At 24.0% G+C, this 19228-nt stretch overlaps 1 protein-coding gene across 1 annotated transcript; it reads left to right on the top strand.

The window, feature by feature from the left end:
- Nucleotides 1–5499: 5499 nt before the first annotated feature.
- LOC145837281 (putative sodium-coupled neutral amino acid transporter 6) lies at nucleotides 5500–18135 on the top strand. The gene is made up of 13 exons (XM_082945084.1): nucleotides 5500–5619; nucleotides 5902–5986; nucleotides 6930–7078; nucleotides 7209–7335; nucleotides 8963–9081; nucleotides 10632–10773; nucleotides 11027–11126; nucleotides 11567–11670; nucleotides 11929–12008; nucleotides 12440–12540; nucleotides 13503–13627; nucleotides 17272–17416; nucleotides 17688–18135. The coding sequence occupies exons 1-13, from the start codon at nucleotides 5522–5524 to the stop codon at nucleotides 17855–17857; spliced, it is 1545 nt and encodes a 514-aa protein (XP_082801210.1). The 5' UTR covers nucleotides 5500–5521; the 3' UTR covers nucleotides 17858–18135.
- The last annotated feature ends 1093 nt before the right edge of the window (nucleotides 18136–19228 follow it).

Here is a 19228-nt window from a genome sequence, read left to right as displayed (position 1 = left end):
GTATAAAGTTTAGATATTTTTAAAATTCTTGATAAACGTTACCAAGCTAATTTCATACTCGTAAAAAATCCTACTATATTCGAGCAAAAATACTTTTGTTTAACAGGTTTTCTAAGTTAACTTTTATAGTTGATAATTATAACTAATATTATTTAAAAGTCGAAATTAAACTTTTGCATAGAATAATATAATGCGTATTATTTAAATTGTTTTAAAGTTCGAAGTATTATAAACGTACTCGTTAAATTTTGATTAAACAAACAGTATTAAAATTAACCAATTTAAAGCTAGTAAAAGTTGAGTAAAAAACAATTAGCAATCTTAGTTTAAAATAACTAATTCCAATTAAAAAAAATAAAAAACCTTACAAAAATTTTAATTTAACTTTTACACAAATTACGCATTTAGAACTGATAAATTTGTTTTTTTATTTAAAGTTGATACGTTGGCATTGCTAGTTTTTAAACTTTTAAAGTTTTTCTTTATATGTAGTCACTACAGATAATTGTCTTTTTATACTGTTTTTATAAATTTTTGTAAGCAAACAAAAGCAGTAACTCTAAATAGTTTGTAATTTTTGTCAAAAAAAAGGTATTGCGTTTTTAAAGTCCATCGTGTTTTTTAATCAGAAAAGATCTATGTTTTGAAGTACATTTATATAATTTATGCAAACAAGACGTAATCAAATGTTTACTTTTCTGCAAGCATTAAATATATACTGCTAAAGGTAAACCAGCAATGCTTTTCGAAATTATATTATGCATTGCTGTAAGCTGTTTTCTCATAACAGCTAAAATATAAAATAACTTAAAATAAACACTTAGCGGCTTTAATTTTTTATCTGATATTTCATATTAGTTTGAGTCTTTTTATAAACAAAATTAAAAAATTGATAGTTATTTAGTTATCTACAATCTACATTGACATTTTTAACAAACCTACTACTATAATTTATTTGGCAAGTTAGATCCACAGTGTATACAAAGTCTTTATATCATACTATATTTATAAATTCATTCTTTTAAGACTTCATTTTGCAAACTAATTTTTGGTCAAAGACGTCGTCAGTGCTTAAGTAAAACATCTAAAAAGATATGTAACAGTTATGGAAAGAAGTATTTAAACAATTAAATAAAAACAAATTTTTACTTAAAAACAAAACAAATTTAATTTTTATATTAAGATTGAATTGATGGTAAAGTTTATATTTTTAGTCAAGGTTCAAAATAAATATAGCGACAAAAATAATAATAAGAAGCTTTATGTAGTTTTCTTTTTTCTCCTAGTTAATTATCAAAGTAAACATTGCTTAAATAAAAATATAGTTAATAGTGAGCTTTAAGTTGAGATAAATTAGCTACATTAAAATTTATCTCAACTTAAAGCTCACTTACAACTATTAACTACATTTTTATTTAAGCAATGCTTATTTTGAAAATTAACTAGAAGAAAAAAGAGAGCTACATATAGCTTCTTATTATTATTTTTGTCGTTATATTTATTTTAAAACTTAACTAAAAATTTAAACTTTACCATATATTCAATCTTAATATAAAAATTTGATTTCTTTTGTTTTTAAGTAAAATTTGTTTTTATTTAACTGTTCAAATACTACTTTCCATGATTGTTACATATCTTTTTAGATTTTTATTTAAGCATTGACGAGGTCTTTGACCGAAACTTAGTTTGAAAAACAAAATCTTAAAAGAATAAAATTATTATTTCTCTTTTAGTAGTTGAGATCTCTTTGTTTGTTTTCTGAAAATCAAAATATGTAATATTATATTTATATTTATTGTTATACTGGTAATTAACAGATTATAACAATATTTACAACCTTGTACTACTCAAGCGTAGTGTTTAACTAAAAATAAAGAAAACTTTAAAAATTATTTTTTTTAGAAATGTCACATAAGGTAAAAGATGTTTTATTTTGATTAAAGTTTTACTTTAAGTAAAACAAACGCAGATTTATTATAAAAGCTTCCTTTTTAATTTAAGAACGTTTTTAGTAGCCAAGAGTAACAACTCTTTTAAAAGTTACTGACTAATGTGGTTGTAGTCTATCTATAAGTTTAAATAACTATTGTAATAAATTAATTTATTTTACAGCAAAATGCAATTATGAATAACCATTTATTTCTAAAGAAACTGTGTGAAGTTTAACTTTAATGCTTTATTAAAATTAAGAATTTTTTTATTTCAAATAATAAACAAGCTTGAAAAGTAACGGAACTTGTTATTTAAAACCAAATAGTTTGATACTAATAGAATTATTTCAAACGTTAGTAGCTAAGTATGTTAAGCAAGAAAAAATCGACTAACATATTTTTTAAAACATTTAAATACTTATATTATTGTTTAAAACTAGATGACGTTTTGATGGGGTGTTAACTGATATCCAAACGACTATTAGTTCTATACATTGTTGCATGCTTGCAGGTGAATATAGTTTATCAAACTTATTTTTGTAAATATAAAACATTGACTTGTTTAAAAACTTTCATAAGCTCTACTGTTGCTTAAAAAACAATTAAAGATTAAAAACATCTTTACTATATTTTATTTGGTGTGGTAGGGGTTGGCAATATACGGTTGAGCAAATTAATGTAGCCTGTGACTTACTTTTTTACTAAACAAAACTTTTAAGCACTTTTATAATAATTTACAGGCAAAAATAATAATTCTCAGTAAACTATGGTTTAAATTGTTATTTTGTCATACAAACTTTAAAGGTTTTTTAGAATAAATTTAATAAGGTAAAGTGGGTCGCAAAGTTCTATGCCTAATTAAACCTCAAATTTCAAAAGTCTATGGTTTAATGAAAAAACGAACTGTAGCTTTATACTTATAACGACGATTTTTTTTGCTGATTTGAAAATAAAAAAATTTAACAAAATCTTTAACTTTTTAGACTTTTTATTTATATGCTTGAAAACATTTATCTTAACGATTATTTTGTTGAAACTTATTACAAAACTTATTTCAAAAAATATTAAACTTAGACTTTTCAGATTATTTTTCTTTTAAGTTGAAAAGTTTGAATTATAAGCCTATTTTCAATAATTAACTTATTAAAAATTATGAAACATTTAGAATTTACAAAAGATATTTTTAAGATAATTTATGGTGTCTTTTTGAAAATAATAGAAATTAATTACTTATTTTTTTATAAGAGTAGATGAGACTATTTTAAGGAATTCATAAATTACTTATAGCTTACTTTTAGTATAATAGTATATTTTTAAACTCTGTCAGCCAATTAATAAACTAATTCATTTTTTAAGCCTGTTTTTTTTTTTCAATTTTAAATGATGTTAATTAAGTTTAAATATAAAAGAGCAAACAAATTGTTAATGTTTTACTTATAAAATGATAATAAACATTTGGTAGATAATTTGCAAATGTTTACAATTATTTAGTCAATAACAAGCAAAGAAAGGTTTCAAGGTTCAATTTTATTTTTATATTTGCTGATGCTGATGCGTTTGCGTTTTTGCAATAAATGATCTAGAAGTGTCAAAGTATTTAATCTTACTTGTACTATTTCTAACAAGCTATAAGTAAGGAGGAATTTAAACAACTAATACATAAAGCAATGACAATGTAGTTAAGTGTCAACTACAAAACCATTAATTTTATTGTTTAGTACTGTAAACTTAACTTTAAGATATTTGATTTAACACTATTTCGATACCTTACACTTAGGAAAGTTTTAGACAATCAAGCTTAAAATATCAATAAAAGTGAAAAAAAATTGTAACTAATTCCTAAATTTTAAATTTAGAAAAAAAAAATTTTTTGATTATACAATGATATTTTCTATTTAACTTTAAATATCAGTGTTTTAATTGTTTCCAACTAATTGGTTAAAGAAGTTTTGACTGTTAGATACTTTTTTTAACTTCATTAAAAATATGAGTTTTATGATTACTTTTACAAAGAAAGTATATATTAAATGTATATTTTGTTTTAATTTCAGATGTTGCTAATATTTAGTATGAAATATTACAGTCTTAAACTTTGTTTGCAAAAATAAAAGTTCTTTTCTCTTCAAATTGTATTTTACTTACAAAAGTTTTTGATAAATAATAAGATAGTAGAAAAATAAAATTATAAGTTAAAATGTTCGTTAAATAAAAAATACGAGAGAAGAAAACAGAATTTATCTTATGATTAAACTGTAGAAATGTATAGAAACTTAATATATTTTATATAAGGCTTTGAAAACAATCTACCACTTAATACTAAACTATAAATAGAAATGAATAGTTATAAAAATAATGGTGGTAGTAAAATAGTTAAATTGAATTACTACTTATTTTATTCTATAATTGAGAATATTTTTAAACATTAAAAAAGTAACAATTTCCTATTAAAGTTTTTTTTTATAGTGAAGTATTACATGAGCTTTTGCATTATGCTGAACTTAAGTACAATGTTTGATTTTTTTTAATTTAAGTGAAATAATTTTCGTTGAATGAAAGTATAACGCGTTGAGTAAATAATTTTTGCCCATTGTTTTATGTATTAAATTGCATTGTATAAGACAAATGTTGTGCTGTTAAAACTTAAGAAAAACATGTTAAGCAATTTTATAATTTTTTCACAAAACTAATATGTTTCAATTATCTATCTATTACTTTATAGTTTACTAGTTAACGTATTAAATTTTTATGAAGTAGACTTATTATAAAGTTTTTATACTGATTGTTAAATTAGTAAAGTAAGTATTACCACCCATGATTTACTAATTATCTATAGTCTAAGACACAAAAAATTACTATACAGTAAAAGAAAATATTAAATAAAAATAAAGTACAAACAAACTTTACCTACTAGTTATATTATTTTTGATTTATAAAGATAATTTTGCAATTATTATTTTTTTTAAATTTAAATTTAAATATGGTAAAATAAATCTTTAAGCACTAAGTAAATTAAAAATGTTAATGCCCTCTGTTGTAACTTAACTATTGTCTGTGCATGTTTGTAATATGAAGTATTAAATTAAAAACTAAATAATTTTTTACAAGTACTAGTTTAGTTTTAACTGATTATGTATTTTTAAAATACAATCTTGAAAGCAGTGAAGTGGAAATGCCGGTCTAATATACTTTTTTATTAACTTCTCTTGCACTGCATGCGCCAAGCTATTGCAATTAGTATAAAGTCTTCCTTGATTTAGTATAATGTGCAGTGCATATAGCAGTTATACACAGCTTTGTTATATTTTTTTAAAACGAGTATAAAATGTCTGATCATTATAAAATAAAACCTTAAGTTTATATTTTTATATTACAGTTGGTTGATATTGGATTTTGAATAAGCAAGATAAAACATATAAAAATTTATCAGTTCCTAAAACTTTAAGCGACTTTTTAAATAATAAGTGAAAAAATAAAATAATTGAATTGTTTTAATGATTCATTTTATGCGACAATGACTTATTTAATTGATCTACTTAACGTAATAAAATCTAATAAAAAAATTATAGTCAGATAAGTAATCATTACTAAGAATGGAAGATTCAGGTTTTAGAATTATTTCAGGTTTTTCTAATACTGAAGACTCAGACGTTGCTTACATTAGAGGAGAAAAAGCTATATATATCAATAAGTATGATTATAAACTTAATTTTTCTTTTTTTTTATTATTAAGATAAGTTCTACAAGTATTTCTTATCCTAAATTTTAGTTACAGACGTTTCATACAAAATTTATAAGATTAAAAGTACTAAAGTAGTTGAACAAAAACTAAAAATAAGATCTAGTTTCTTAATTATGTTTAAAAATGAAATGAACATTGGTAGAGGTCTTTTTGTTTATTTTCTATACCTTTAAAATACTTTTAGTTTTATCAAAAATTGTTTTGTGATTTTTAAATTTGTTTTAATTTCAGTAACAATGAACAATCTAAAGATGACACTATGTGGAGCAAAGATAAAAGATATGAAGAAGATTCTAAAGGACTAATTGATGAAAAGGTTTAGTTTTTTCTTAAACTTTTAAATTGTTTTTAATTTAATATTTTAGTTGTATAATAACTACATAATAAACTAAATGAAAAAACATAAACGATAGTTTAACTATATTTGTGGTTTTAGTGTTAAGTTTGCTAATTTAAATATTAATAATAACTAAATACTAAGTAGTTTAAACTTTCTGCAAAGGTTTTAACATATATTTTAAATTTAGTACCAAATTTTATTAAATTTAGTGTTGTAGTCTTTTAAATTAAAAAATTCTGAATGCCTTTTTATATCGTTTTAAAGCTACTTGTCTGCTAATATTAGATTTGAGAGAGTTAAATTTTGATCTTTAACAGCAAAAAGTCAAAATTAACAATTTTTTTTAGTCTATCTACAAACTTAAACTTTGACTAAAAATAAAGATCATTTTTCGTATGTAACTTATTCAAAAGTAAACAAACTAGTATCTTTAACAATGTAAATAATCTTAAGATTTAAATAATCACCACTTAACATACTAAAAGTTTTTTTGTGGTACTAAAAACAAATTATAAAGCCCTTAAAAAAAGCTAATAGTTTTGTTTTCATAAGTCTTTTTATATGGTTTTTTTATTTGAATATCTAAAAAACACTTAAAAATTGAAAACTTTTTTTTCTTATTCTAGTACACTTAAACTACAAAATAAAGTTTTTAAATATGGTTATAAGCTTATTACTTTCGTAAACTACTTTTTAACTTTGAAATGTATGTTTTTAATAAAATTATAAAACTTTTTAAGAGGCTAGAAAATGTTATATGTATTACCTTATTATGCACTACAATACTTTACTTGTAGTAATTTAACTAGCTATTATTTTCTAAAAACTAGTTACTCTCGAATTTTAACAAACTACTTAAAAATAAAGATTTTTATAGAACTTAATGAAACTCTATAACAATAAAAAACTATATTTAAAGATAAAAGGAAGCAAGTCAACCTTAACAGATACAGAACAACCAACTGGCGGTTTTTTTATCTCTGTCTTCAATCTTATGAATGCTATATTAGGGTCAGGTATTCTCGGACTATCTTACGCAATGAGTCAACTTGGAATAGTCCTTTTTTTGTAAGTTTTAAATTTTTATCTAACGATTTTTGAAAGAGTTATAAGTATTTATTAGTTTTTATACAGTATATTAAAAACTGTTTTTCAAAATTAATCGTAAAAGTTTTTTATTGAATTAAAAATTTTACAGCGTTTTATTAACTTTTGTGGCTTGTCTTTGTTTGTATGCTATCCATCTTCTTCTTGTGTTATGCGAACAAACAAAAGTGAAAGCTTACGAAAGACTAGGTATCAAGGCTCTTGGCTCATTTGGAAAGGTTTTAAGCGATTTTTAAATTAGAAATACTTGATGTCTGAATAAAATTTGTATATATTAACTCTACTAGTTATGATCATTTTCTACTTGTCTACTTCTCAATTGAATATTTTTTTACTGTTTAAGCAAAATAAACAAAAAAAACTATAAATTGGAGATATTTGCAGGTTTATTGTATTCTACTAAGTATAAAAAAATATAATCATTAAGTAACTCTAACCGTATATTTTTCTATCACAATCATATTAAGTAAATTAAAAACAAAAAATAAGACAGAATGAGAAGTATTAGTTTTTGTTAATAAAAATACAAATATATATCGTTATATAAACATTTATAGTATTACATTAAAAACACCAATAAGCAATTTCAAACTTACAAATATAAACTTCTTAACAAAATTTGTGTTTAGTTACAACTAAACTAATAACAATTTAGCAAAATTTAAAAAAACCATCTAAATAAATGTTACAAAACTCACATTTTAACAATCGAAATAAGTTTTGAAACTTGATAATTTAGTGTTCAATATAATCAAAAGTTTTTAATGGTATTATGCTGTTTATTAAAGTTACTTTTAAATTGATTAAAACATAAATTTGAATTACGCTGTTTTTAGTTAAATGCCGTGTTATATCATATTTATTAATTTGGATTACAAAATAACAAACTTTTAAATATTTATTGTAAAACGTTTAATGAAATGTAATGCTTTTGTTCTGATCAAACTAGCTTTTGCATCTTCAACAAAAAACTTTTAGAATATTTTTATAATAGCTATTATTTTTTCAAATACATTTTTTATTTAGTTTAGTTTTTTGTTTTATACTTTATGTCTAAATTTTAAAATGATTTTAATCAAAACATTTAAATGTTTTATAAAAGAAAATTTATAATGTAAACTGATTAAACAAACTAGTAAAAATATGATATTTGAAGTAATTTAATTGACAAACTAAAATATCAACAATTTTTTTTTAATGACACCTTAAAAGTTAGCGTTATCAATATCAATAGAGTAGTTTTTAAAATCGATAGCTAACTCTTAAATGAGTTTTAGCCTAAACTTCAGATTGGATTAACAAATACATACCTGAAAACTTGAAAATAGTATTTTTACGTTAATATTATTTTTAATTAGAAATACTCAATTACTAATAACTAAATTTTTAATTGTTGTAACCATACGTATAAATATATATGCACAAAAGTGTTCTAAAATAGTTAGTGCAATAGTGTAAAAAAAAGAATCTATTCTTTATATAAAAGTCTTAAGAAGTTTTTTATGAGAAATTGTGTAGGAACAAAATTATACTAAAAACTTTTTGCACTCTGAATAAAAACTTTGATTGCAAAGCTTTTAGTCTAACTTTGTTCCTACACAATTGCTCGTTCAAAAAACTTCTTAAGACTTTTATATAAAGAATAGATCCATAATTTTTTTTTGAAAAGTTGACTTTTTTGTGCATATAAATTTGTTTAAGTAATAATGTATTCTACATAAACGAAGTACTTACCTTTAAGTTATAGCATATAATAGTTTTATATTTCCCTTTTAAATTAAATATCAATCATTTAAATCGTTTTTGCTTTGTTTTTAAAAATAGTTAATCAGAAACTATAAACAGTACCTAGCAGCAACTTGCATATTGCTTCAGAACATAGGTGCAATGTCTTCCTATCTATTTATAGTTAAATACGAACTACCAAACGTATTAAAAACTATCATTGGGTCTAATTCTGAGAAGTAAGTTTTTGTTTTCTCTATTATGATTAACTAAATGAAAAACTCTTTGATATATAAAATTTGTGCAACACATATATAAATAAATATATATCTTAATAACACACTAAGTTTTCAAATACAATTGTTTCACTGTTTTGTTAAACAGAACAGATCTTCAGTTTGTTTATTGTAATAATATCCTAGAACATAAGTTAAAATGTACGTAAAAATAAGCAAAGCCTTTAAGGATTGTTACGTCACTAAATAAATCATTAAAAAATATGAGACAAACTAAGTTTGCATAAGCGTTCAAAATTATTTAAAATATAAGTTTGAAAAGTGTTTACAATTACTAAAAAGTTTATTTCGTTTATTAAAAGCTAGATTTGAGTTTAAATTTGAGATCTCGTGTGTTTCCATATTGTAGAGAGTGCAGTCATATTCAAAATTGAATTAGTTTTTTGTTCGTGCTAAAATTTCCCAATTAATGCTAAAATCTTTTTTTCTATCTTTCAAATCCCAAATATATTTCGAAAGAGTAGTTTTTAGTCTTAATTTACTATTACTAAAAGAACATTTATGCCGTGTGTACCTACTTTTAAACGATAAACCTGATGAGCCAACATACTGCTTACTTTTATCTGTAGTTATTACCGTCGCTCTATGGATAACATTTATTAATAAACAATTGCCGTTCACCATGCATTTATCTCTGCAGTTGCATTGATTTCGTTCCTCTGTCTTATCTTCAAAGATTTTGCGATTATGAAACATTATCTGGCTATTGATGTTTGGCATGCACGAGTACGAAATTTTTAACAGGTATGTTGAAAATTGTCTCATAATCACAAAATGTTAGAAGGCAGAGGAAAGAAAGCAAACAACTGCAGAGATAAATGCATGATGGATGGCAATTGTTTATTAATAAATGTTATTTATAGAGCGACGGTTATAACTACAGTTGAAATTAAGCAGTATGTTGGCTCATCAGGTTTATCGTTTAATAGTAGGTACACACGGCATAAATGTTCTTTTAGTAACAGTATATACAGACTAAAAACTACGCTTTCGAAATATATTCGGGATTAAAAAGATAGAAATAAAAATATATCATTAATTGGAAAATTTTAGCACGAACAAAAAACTAATTCAATTTTAAACATGACTGCACTCTCTGCAATATGGAAACACACGAGATCTCAAAATTAAACTCAAATCTAGCTTTAAATAAACGAAATAAACTTTTTAGTAATTGTAAATATTCTTTAAGCTTATACTTTAAATAATTTTGAACGCTTATGGAAACTAGTGTGTCTTTAATTTCAATGATTTATTTAGTGACGTAAAAATCCTTAAAGTGTTTGCTTTTTTTTACGTTTATTTATGTTCTAAGATATTATTACTATAAACAAACTGAAGATCTGTTCTGTTTAACAGAACAGTGAAAGAGCTGTATTTGATTATATATGCCGGCACCTACAATTCGTTGTAGAGAGCCTCTCTATTTCAGCATATACATAATAATATAAGTAAATATATGTATATAGATACAACAAAAAACTTTTTTTCAGTTTATGGTACACAAATGGCAACTATTTGGTAATTTTAGTTACTTTATGTGTGATTATGCCTTTAGCTTCACTCAAAAACATAGGGTTTCTTGGCTACACGTCAGGATTTTCAATAAGTTGCATGCTCTTTTTTACCGGCGTTGTAAGTCTTCAAATATTTAAATTACAAACTTATATAAAATTATAACTTAAGTTATCTTGTTATGTAAGGTCTTCTTTGTTATTTTCTAGTTTCATCTTTAAAAATTTTAAGTTAAAACAATTTGTACATAGATACATAAAAGCTTGAAAAATTTAAATTTGAAAAGAAATTAATTACTTTACTTTTTATATATGTTAATTTAAAGCTCAAAAAGCTGGTACTACTATTTTTAAAGTTTATTGTAAAAATACAGATAGTATCAAAAAAGTTTTCAATCGATTGTCCTATTCCGGTAGACGAAGACAAAATATCATATTTGGAAAATAGCACATTTATCAACTCAACTTCTAATAGTATGTTTCAATTAATCTAAAAATAATATTGTTCACGAATGTGAGAAAAACTTAATAACTTATTCTATCTTATTACAATGGTTTTACCTTTTTTCTTCAGTACATGTAAAGCATATACTTTTATTAAAGTCAACTACTTAATATTTTAAAAGCCTCACTTCCTTTTTTTTCAGTAAATACTATATTTTTAAGTAATTATAGATAGTAAGATATTTTTATTGAAATAAAAAAAAAAAAAAAGATCTTTTGTAAACTTCCAACATGAATTTAATTTCTTGTCAATTTTTACAGAAAATATGTAGTTTATATTTTAATATTTTTTGTGTTCAAATAAAATAAAAGCAGTAAAAGTAATTTTTGAACTGTTAACAAAATTAAAACAGTTTTTTTTTATTAGAAAAAGTTAGTTAGTTTAAAATAAAATTAATCAAATTTTTTAGCATGGAATTCTACAGAAGATTGGGATGAACACGATCCAATTCATTTGTATGAAGAGTTCGGACCGCAGCAATGTACACCAAAAACTTTAGAGTTATCTTCTAAGGTTTTTAAATTTAGTTTTTAAAGTTAACTGTAATAACTAACTAACTTTAAAACTTGTGCGTACTTTTTTTTTTGTTGATTAAAAAATGTAAATTGGTTTTAGTTTCAACTTAGAAAATAAATTAATACACTTTTTTTTTGTATAAAAGTTGTTTAAGTACAACAACTTATAAAAAAAACTTATGTTAAATTTTTTGTATACCCATTAAAAAAATTTAAAAAATAAAAATTAAGTTTTTGTACTAATAACATTTTTAAGTGGTACTATTCAATTCCAACAATGACTTTTTCCTTTGTTTGTCACACTGCTGTACTACCAATCTATTCTGAGCTTAAAAAGTTAGTCGATATATTAACTAGTAATTTACTAGTAATTTATTAATCAAAATAGTTTAATTCTTTTTATTTAAAATAGTTGTTCAAAAAATTAATTAAACTCATCAAAAAAAAATTAACACTAAAGAAAAAGTAGTAAATCTATTTTTAAGTTTAACTGACTTGAACTTGTTTCTAAATTTTAATGATTCTGAGTACTTTTTTATTTTTTATTGCTAGTAGTAATAAAATCTTACTAAATATTAAAATAACACTATTTCCACCTTAGCTTTATAAAAGTAAGATCCTTAAATAACATCTGCTATAAGTTTTAAGTAAACACTGAGTAGCTTAAACGTCTTAAATTTCTAATAAAGATCAAAAGTAAAATAAAAGTTTGACACCATTCTTTTTGTTTTTAAAAACATATTACTTATGAATTTTTCAAAAAACAGTTCGTCTCCGCAAAGAATGCAACGAGTTGCTAACACATCAATCGTGATATGTTATCTTCTGTATGCACTTGCTGCATTGTTTGGTTACCTGACTTTTTATAGTAAGCTATTAGATGTATGTATATAAATTATAAACTATTTTATCTTTTTTCTTTTTCAATTTAGAGAAAAAGTTTGATCTCGCTTAAAAATAATTTCTAACAATAAGTCTAAAAAAAGTTTTAAATGTATAAAATTTCATTAATGTGAATAAAAAACTGAAGTTCACTGTATGAAGACTTTTTTCTAAGACTTTTAAACTTTATTTTAAACACTAACATATATAAAATTTTTTGTTAAAAATAACTTGTCCTGGACAAGACATTAAACTGTACCCGGTGTGTATAACTGAATAACCGAAAGGATTTTGTACACCAGGTCATTGGACCAAACGTTTTGAGCGCTTTTTTGTCGTTCAAAAAAAATTCAATAGTTTAGAAACATTTTTAATCAATGTATTTTTGTAGTTATTTATAGTTTTGTTTCCTACTGAATAATATAAAAAAGAAATGAGTTATGATAAATTTGTTTAGTATTTTGTATAAGTATACTTTTAAGTTGTATCATTTTAAATATAGTTTTTTCAAAACCTATTTTGTAAAGTTGTTCTAAATTTATAAACAACATAAATTGTCTATTATCAAAAATTAAACTGTCTATAATCAAATGTAAGTTTTATTTGAGAAACTTAAGTTTTTTATTGTACTATTTTAGTTCCTTTTTTACAAAGCTATGTGTTATATTTAACATCTATCTTATAGAAAAAAGAAAATTCAATACTAATATACGATATATATTTTTCAAAGTTTTACAACTATTATATTAAAATCTTGGTAACAATAATTATAAAATAAACACAAAATTGTTAGAATTTATATTTTGTTGTTTAAAAATATTAAGATAATATAAGTTTTGTTTACAAACTTTATTTAATTAAACTTTGACAACTTTAACAAAAGAATAGTATTTTGTCATTTAAAATTAAGTGTTAGTTTGTTTTACGTTAAAACTTTGATGTTTTTAGATTGGATGGAAGCAGAAATGTTGCTGATGTACTCCTATGTAGACTCAGCAGACGTACTTACCATGATTGTAAGGATTACCGTTCTCATTGCTGTTGTACTTACTGTACCTCTCACTCATTTTCCAGTAAGATTTTATAAACTTTTTTTGATTAAATTTTAGAGATAGTAAAATTTCAACAAAGTTTTTGTTGTAGAAGTGTTCGTGCAGTTCAGTTTAGTTCTAAAAATTTTATATAGGAAGCGATTAAATTACAATCTTTAAACGTGTAGTACTCAAATAGGTTATTTGAGTTTTCAAATAACTTTAATTTAGATTTTAGACAACCTGGTCTAGACACTAAGTTCAGCCTTTGTTTCAATTTTATTGTTATTTACATAAAGAACTAACATTAATTTTATAGTTTTTTTGTAAACTTCAATGAGAACTGTTTTTAATAAAGAACTTGACAAATTCAACTTAAAGTTATTAAAAAAAGTGTGTTGTAATGTAATAAAAGTTTAAATAAATGAAATCGGAAACTTAACTACTAAATTATTTCACATAAATTAACTCGTTTAAGTGTAGTTTAATGATTGTTTACTGATAGTTTCTTTTGATTTCGTCAATAAGAAGTTCTAGAGCATATTTTGTATACCAAGTAGTTAAAGAATTAAGTTAATCAAGTCTAGTTTAGTTTTGTTACGCTCTTAGTGAAACTTAAAATTGAAGTAATAGTCAGTTAAACTAAACTTACTATAAAAATTTAAAAATTTTGTTTGACTCTCTTTATAGCTGGATCACAAAGAAAAACTAACAGTAATTATTGAATTAAAATTCTTTAGCCACTGTTATTGAGTTGTGTGACTGTTTGTCCTTATAAATATATAGAATTTTCTTTTTCAATTTTAAAAACAATGTAACAACCGTCAATAATATTCAACTTAATAATTGACGTATGTATATATATATATATATATAGAATTAAGTTATTTAAATTGATAACTTAAATCTTTCACACTAAGCCCACCTTAAGGGCTTTATTAATAAAAAGGTTTATTTAATGATGTAAAACTCAAAGGACTTGAGTTTCGTGTCTATGCACTCATCAGCTTCAATACAAGTTTAAAATAAAGCACAAAACAAAATACACAATTAAAAGTTTAAAAATTTAGCATAAATAGATTATGACGTAATTTCGGAACTATCAAAAATCATGCAAAACGGCTGGTGCAAAAATTAATTTGCCAATCGACAATAAACTGGCAAAAATTCATAAAACTTCAGTGAGTAACTATATATTAGGACAGATAATTGAAAGAGATAAAGATAAAATTAAGATACAAATTGAAATTTAGATTATTTTGAAAATCTTTTTTTCAATGATTTTTCAAAAAAAAAAGATTTCATTGAAAATGACACTGAACTTTCGAACTATGTTTGTGGCTTAAAGCGTAGCGGCATTGACTTTGAAACATCCTGGGAAGTTATAAAAAGAGCACAGCCTATAGCTGACGGCAATAACCCAATATATAGGCTGTGTCTCAAAGAAGCAACAGCTGTTGTATATGCACTGAAAGACAAGAGATGCCTAAATAAAAGAAGCGAGTTTTATCGTCTTATAGACATACAAAAAAGTCGCTTTTAAAGTTTAACAAGTTTTAATTTCATCTTAATATAGCCTAAATTTTAATTTGCATCTTAATTTTATCTTTATCTCTTTCAAATCTGTCCTAATATATAGTCACTGACTGAAGTTTTATGAATTTTTGCCAGTTTATTGTTAATTAGTAAATTAATTTTTGCACAAGCCGTTTTGCATGATTTTTGATAGTTTCAAAATTACGTCATAATCTATTTATGCAAAAAAAAATTTACCTTCGTTAGTGATTTTGTTTTGTGCTTTATTTTAAACTTGTTTTGAAGCTGATGAGTGCATAGGCACGAAACTCGAGTCCTTTGAGTTTCACATCTTTAAATAAACCTTTTTATTTATATATACATATATATATAATTAAATATGTTGCAATTTCTTTTAATTAAAGAATGTTTGATGTTCAGTGTACTCTATATAGAGAGTAGCTAAATCGGATCTAATAACTAACCAAGACCAATGCCACCTGTCTGTCTAAACATTGTATCATTGAAACTGAGTTCAAGCTTGCTTTATAATTAGTCATAATGAGTAATAACAAATTTTTAACAACTAATCTAAGACATTATATTTACTACATGCAGTTTTAATTGGTTTAAATAAACAAAGCATTTGTAAAAATAAATTGCTTGATTGAACTGTTGCATTAATTATTTGCAGTGTTTTTTTCAATTCAAGTTATATTTTAGTTTAAAAGTTTTGTTATGCTTATTGTCAGTAATTTTATTGATTATTAAGGGATTCCTTTTTATATAAGCTTGAATTTTATTATCTATCTTTAAAACCATGTTTCTCTGATAAAAATTTAAAGAACTATATTTAAAATATAACACATGAAGTGTTTTTACTAGTAGTAAATGTAAAGTAAAATTCTTTACGTAGAAATTAGTAAAATTATGTTTCAGTGAAGAAAGTATAGAAAACTTTTAAATAAAGATCATACTATACGAAAACATTATAAAACTATGTTTGTTGGGAAAATACAGCTTTATAATTTTTTTGTTTGTCTAATCGCATATAATTGATAATACATTAAACTTTCATAACATCTTTCAAACTTATTTTTATTTGACATAGAAGTTAAAAGTAAAGTCCTTACAACTGTTTTTTCCTAGAATTACTTAGGTTTTATAGTTTTTTTATGAACTAAAATTTCTTGAACTCTATGTCATTGCTTTTTTTACGTTTACTGATTCGTTAAAATACTATTTAAGCTACTTTCCTAACTAAAAGTAATATCTATTTCGGCTATCATCAACATAGTTGAAATGTTCGTGCAATCAACAATAAAAAATGAACTTCACACGACCAACAGCATACGAGACAACCTACGACCGGTTTCGTCCTAATTAGGACTCATTAGGCACGCATAGTCGCGAGAAACCGCCGTTGTGATCCTTAAGCGGGGTTAAGTACAAAGTACTCGAGCGACGGTTTGTGAATAAAATTGAAAAAATTGACACAGCTAAATCATTCACAGCCCAATTATTTTAACTTTACTCACAAACGGTCGCTTCAGTACTTTGTACTTAAGTTCGCTGAAGGATCACAACAGCGGTTTCTCGCATCTATACCTGCCTGATTAGTCCTAATTAGTACGACACCGGTCGTAGGTTATCTCGGATGCCGTTGTTGTTAGTCGTGTGAAGTTCATTGTTTACTGACGAAAAGTGAAGCTAACTATAATTAAAACATTTTTTATAGCTTAAGCATAGCAACTTAATTTAAGTATAGCCAAACATAATGGTAATTGTTTATTTACGTTTATGGGATTCTTTCTACTAAAAACGATTAGCATTAAACTGCGAGATAATGATCAACAATCCATGTGACAATCTGCGACCTCGTTTTGTCGTCATAAAAGCTCTTCAGGCAGACATGGTCACAATTTTTCGATTCATCAGTTTGAAAAGTCCTAACGAGGACAAAACTAGGTCGTAGATTGTCACATGGATTGTTGTTAATGGTACTGCAGTTCAGTTTAATGCTAATTATGGTAGCGGGATCTCAGCTTTGCTGAAGATAGCGAAAAATGTTAATACTAAGTTAATGGCGATGAAAAAATGTTTTTTGGTAGCAAATATTTTATACTTCTTATGTTTTGCTTATTATTTAACATTGTTCAAAAACTTTTTAGGCAAGGAAAGCGCTTTCATTTATTCTTTTTAAAGATCAGTCATTTAGTTGGAAAAAGCACCTCGGTGTAATGGCAGTTTTATTGACGACCATTAACGTCCTTGTTATCCTTGTACCGTCTATCAGAGATGTTTTTGGTATAATTGGTATGTTACTAAAAATAAAGTTGTATAATTTTAGCTTACAATGATTTTAAAGTTAATTATGAACAATTAATATAATTAAAAACTTTAAATTAAAAAAACATAAATAAAAAATTTAAAACTTGTCCATTCAAAGTTGAGTGTTTTAATGATTTTTTATTATAATGTGTCTGTTAAACACTTTTTAACCATAATCTTGTTATATTAAAAACATAAACTACTTTTGATTTTTGCTTAAAAATTATACAATTATTTTAATTTACAAATTTTCAAGGTGCAACCGCTTCTACAATGTTGGTTTTTGTAATGCCTGCAACCTTTTTCCTTATCCTAGACAAATCTCCAGTTACTTCAAAGAAAAAGCTCGTTGCTTTAGGTATGGCTATACTTGGAGTAGGATTGATGATAGAGAGCCTTGCAACTATAATCAGCGGCTATTTTTAAGTTGAAGTAAAACCTACTTTAAAAAAATTAACGAATAAAAAAATAAAGTTTAATTTTTAACATAGGTTACGGATTGCAACTTTAAAATTAAAAAAAATTAAAACATAAGAACAAAATACTTAGCATTTTGGTCACATTTAGTATTGATTTAGTAACTATTTTGAGCTTGAAATTTTCTTAGTATTATCTTAAAATTGAAAAAAAAATTATCATCAAAGTATTGATACTATAAATTTATTTCGCGCTAAAATTTAGTATTAAACGTTTTATACGTAAACTGTTTTTGAAGTTATTTATGTATATTTTTATTAAAAAAATTTCGTTTTAAAAATTAATTTTTATACAATAAAAGCTTGTTTTTATTTTTTAAACTAATATTTTACTTATATTTAGAAAAAGTCAAAACTTTAATTTGTTCAACTCCTTAAAACTATGAATTCTTATCAAAGTTATACATTTAACTTTTTTTCTAAGTATTTTTATAAGTATCTTAATTCAGTCTTATATTTTAAAATTGCACGATGCAGAACTAAGAAAATTAAAATGAATAAAGTTACTAAAACAACAAAAAAATGTTATTGAGCAAAAAAGAAAGATTTAAGCAAATCTTTGTAACACTACAATTTTAGGCAACACTTTAATATTATTAAACTTAAATGTACTAAGATTACACATGCTCAGTTATAACAAGCAATCATTTGCAGCCCGAGTCGATACCCAGTGCAACTATGCAATTAATGATCAATCAAATTTCACTAAAATCAATTCCCACTTGACTTATTTCCACGTTTAACCAATTTCCATCCGATCAAATTGGAACCAAATAATTTCCCATTCCATCAGTTCCAACACGAGTCAATTTTTTCTTAATCAATTCCAACTAAAATCAGTTGTTATTTAATTATTAAAAAACACCTCCTTAATAGTAAAATAATTTTTGCTAGCTTTTAATTTGATCAACTATTTCTTTGAAATTTCTAGCTTAAAATTTTTTTCTACCGTTCCTTTAAAAAATAAACCTGAAAATATGTAAGACTAAGTATGAACACCACTAAAGTATGTAAAAATAATAATTTTAGCTCACTGTAATTCTACATCAGGTTTGCCCAAACTCATTTTTAAAATTTTTCTTTGGAACGAACCTTGAAAATAATCGCCCCGTTTACTTTTTGCGTTTACGATTTAATTATTCATTTACTTTTCAAATCCTCATTAGTTGTTGATAGCCAAAATTACCGCTAAAGGTAATCCTTGGTCTTCATTCTACTACCCGACAAGTAAAAAAAAATACCAACGACGTTATTTTAGTTAAAAATAAACTTTTTCGTAGCAATTGAAATGTATTTATTTTAACAAAAGCATGTTAAACTT

Source organism: Thalia democratica, chromosome 5, assembly GCF_965202585.1.
Source record: "Thalia democratica chromosome 5, ktThaDemo2.hap1.1, whole genome shotgun sequence".
NCBI lineage: Eukaryota > Metazoa > Chordata > Thaliacea > Salpida > Salpidae > Thalia > Thalia democratica.
This window is presented reverse-complemented; position numbering and strand designations above follow the sequence as displayed.

Bases quoted from the DNA above. Each gene is read 5' to 3' on its own strand.
- LOC145837281 (XM_082945084.1), top strand. From the start codon at position 5,522: ATGGAAGATTCAGGTTTTAGAATTATTTCAGGTTTTTCTAATACTGAA. The intron at 7,336-8,962 runs GTTTTAAGCGAT...AACTATAAACAG, and splicing joins CTCTTGGCTCATTTGGAAAG to TACCTAGCAGCAACTTGCAT. The intron at 12,009-12,439 runs GTTAGTCGATAT...TTCAAAAAACAG, and splicing joins ATCTATTCTGAGCTTAAAAA to TTCGTCTCCGCAAAGAATGC.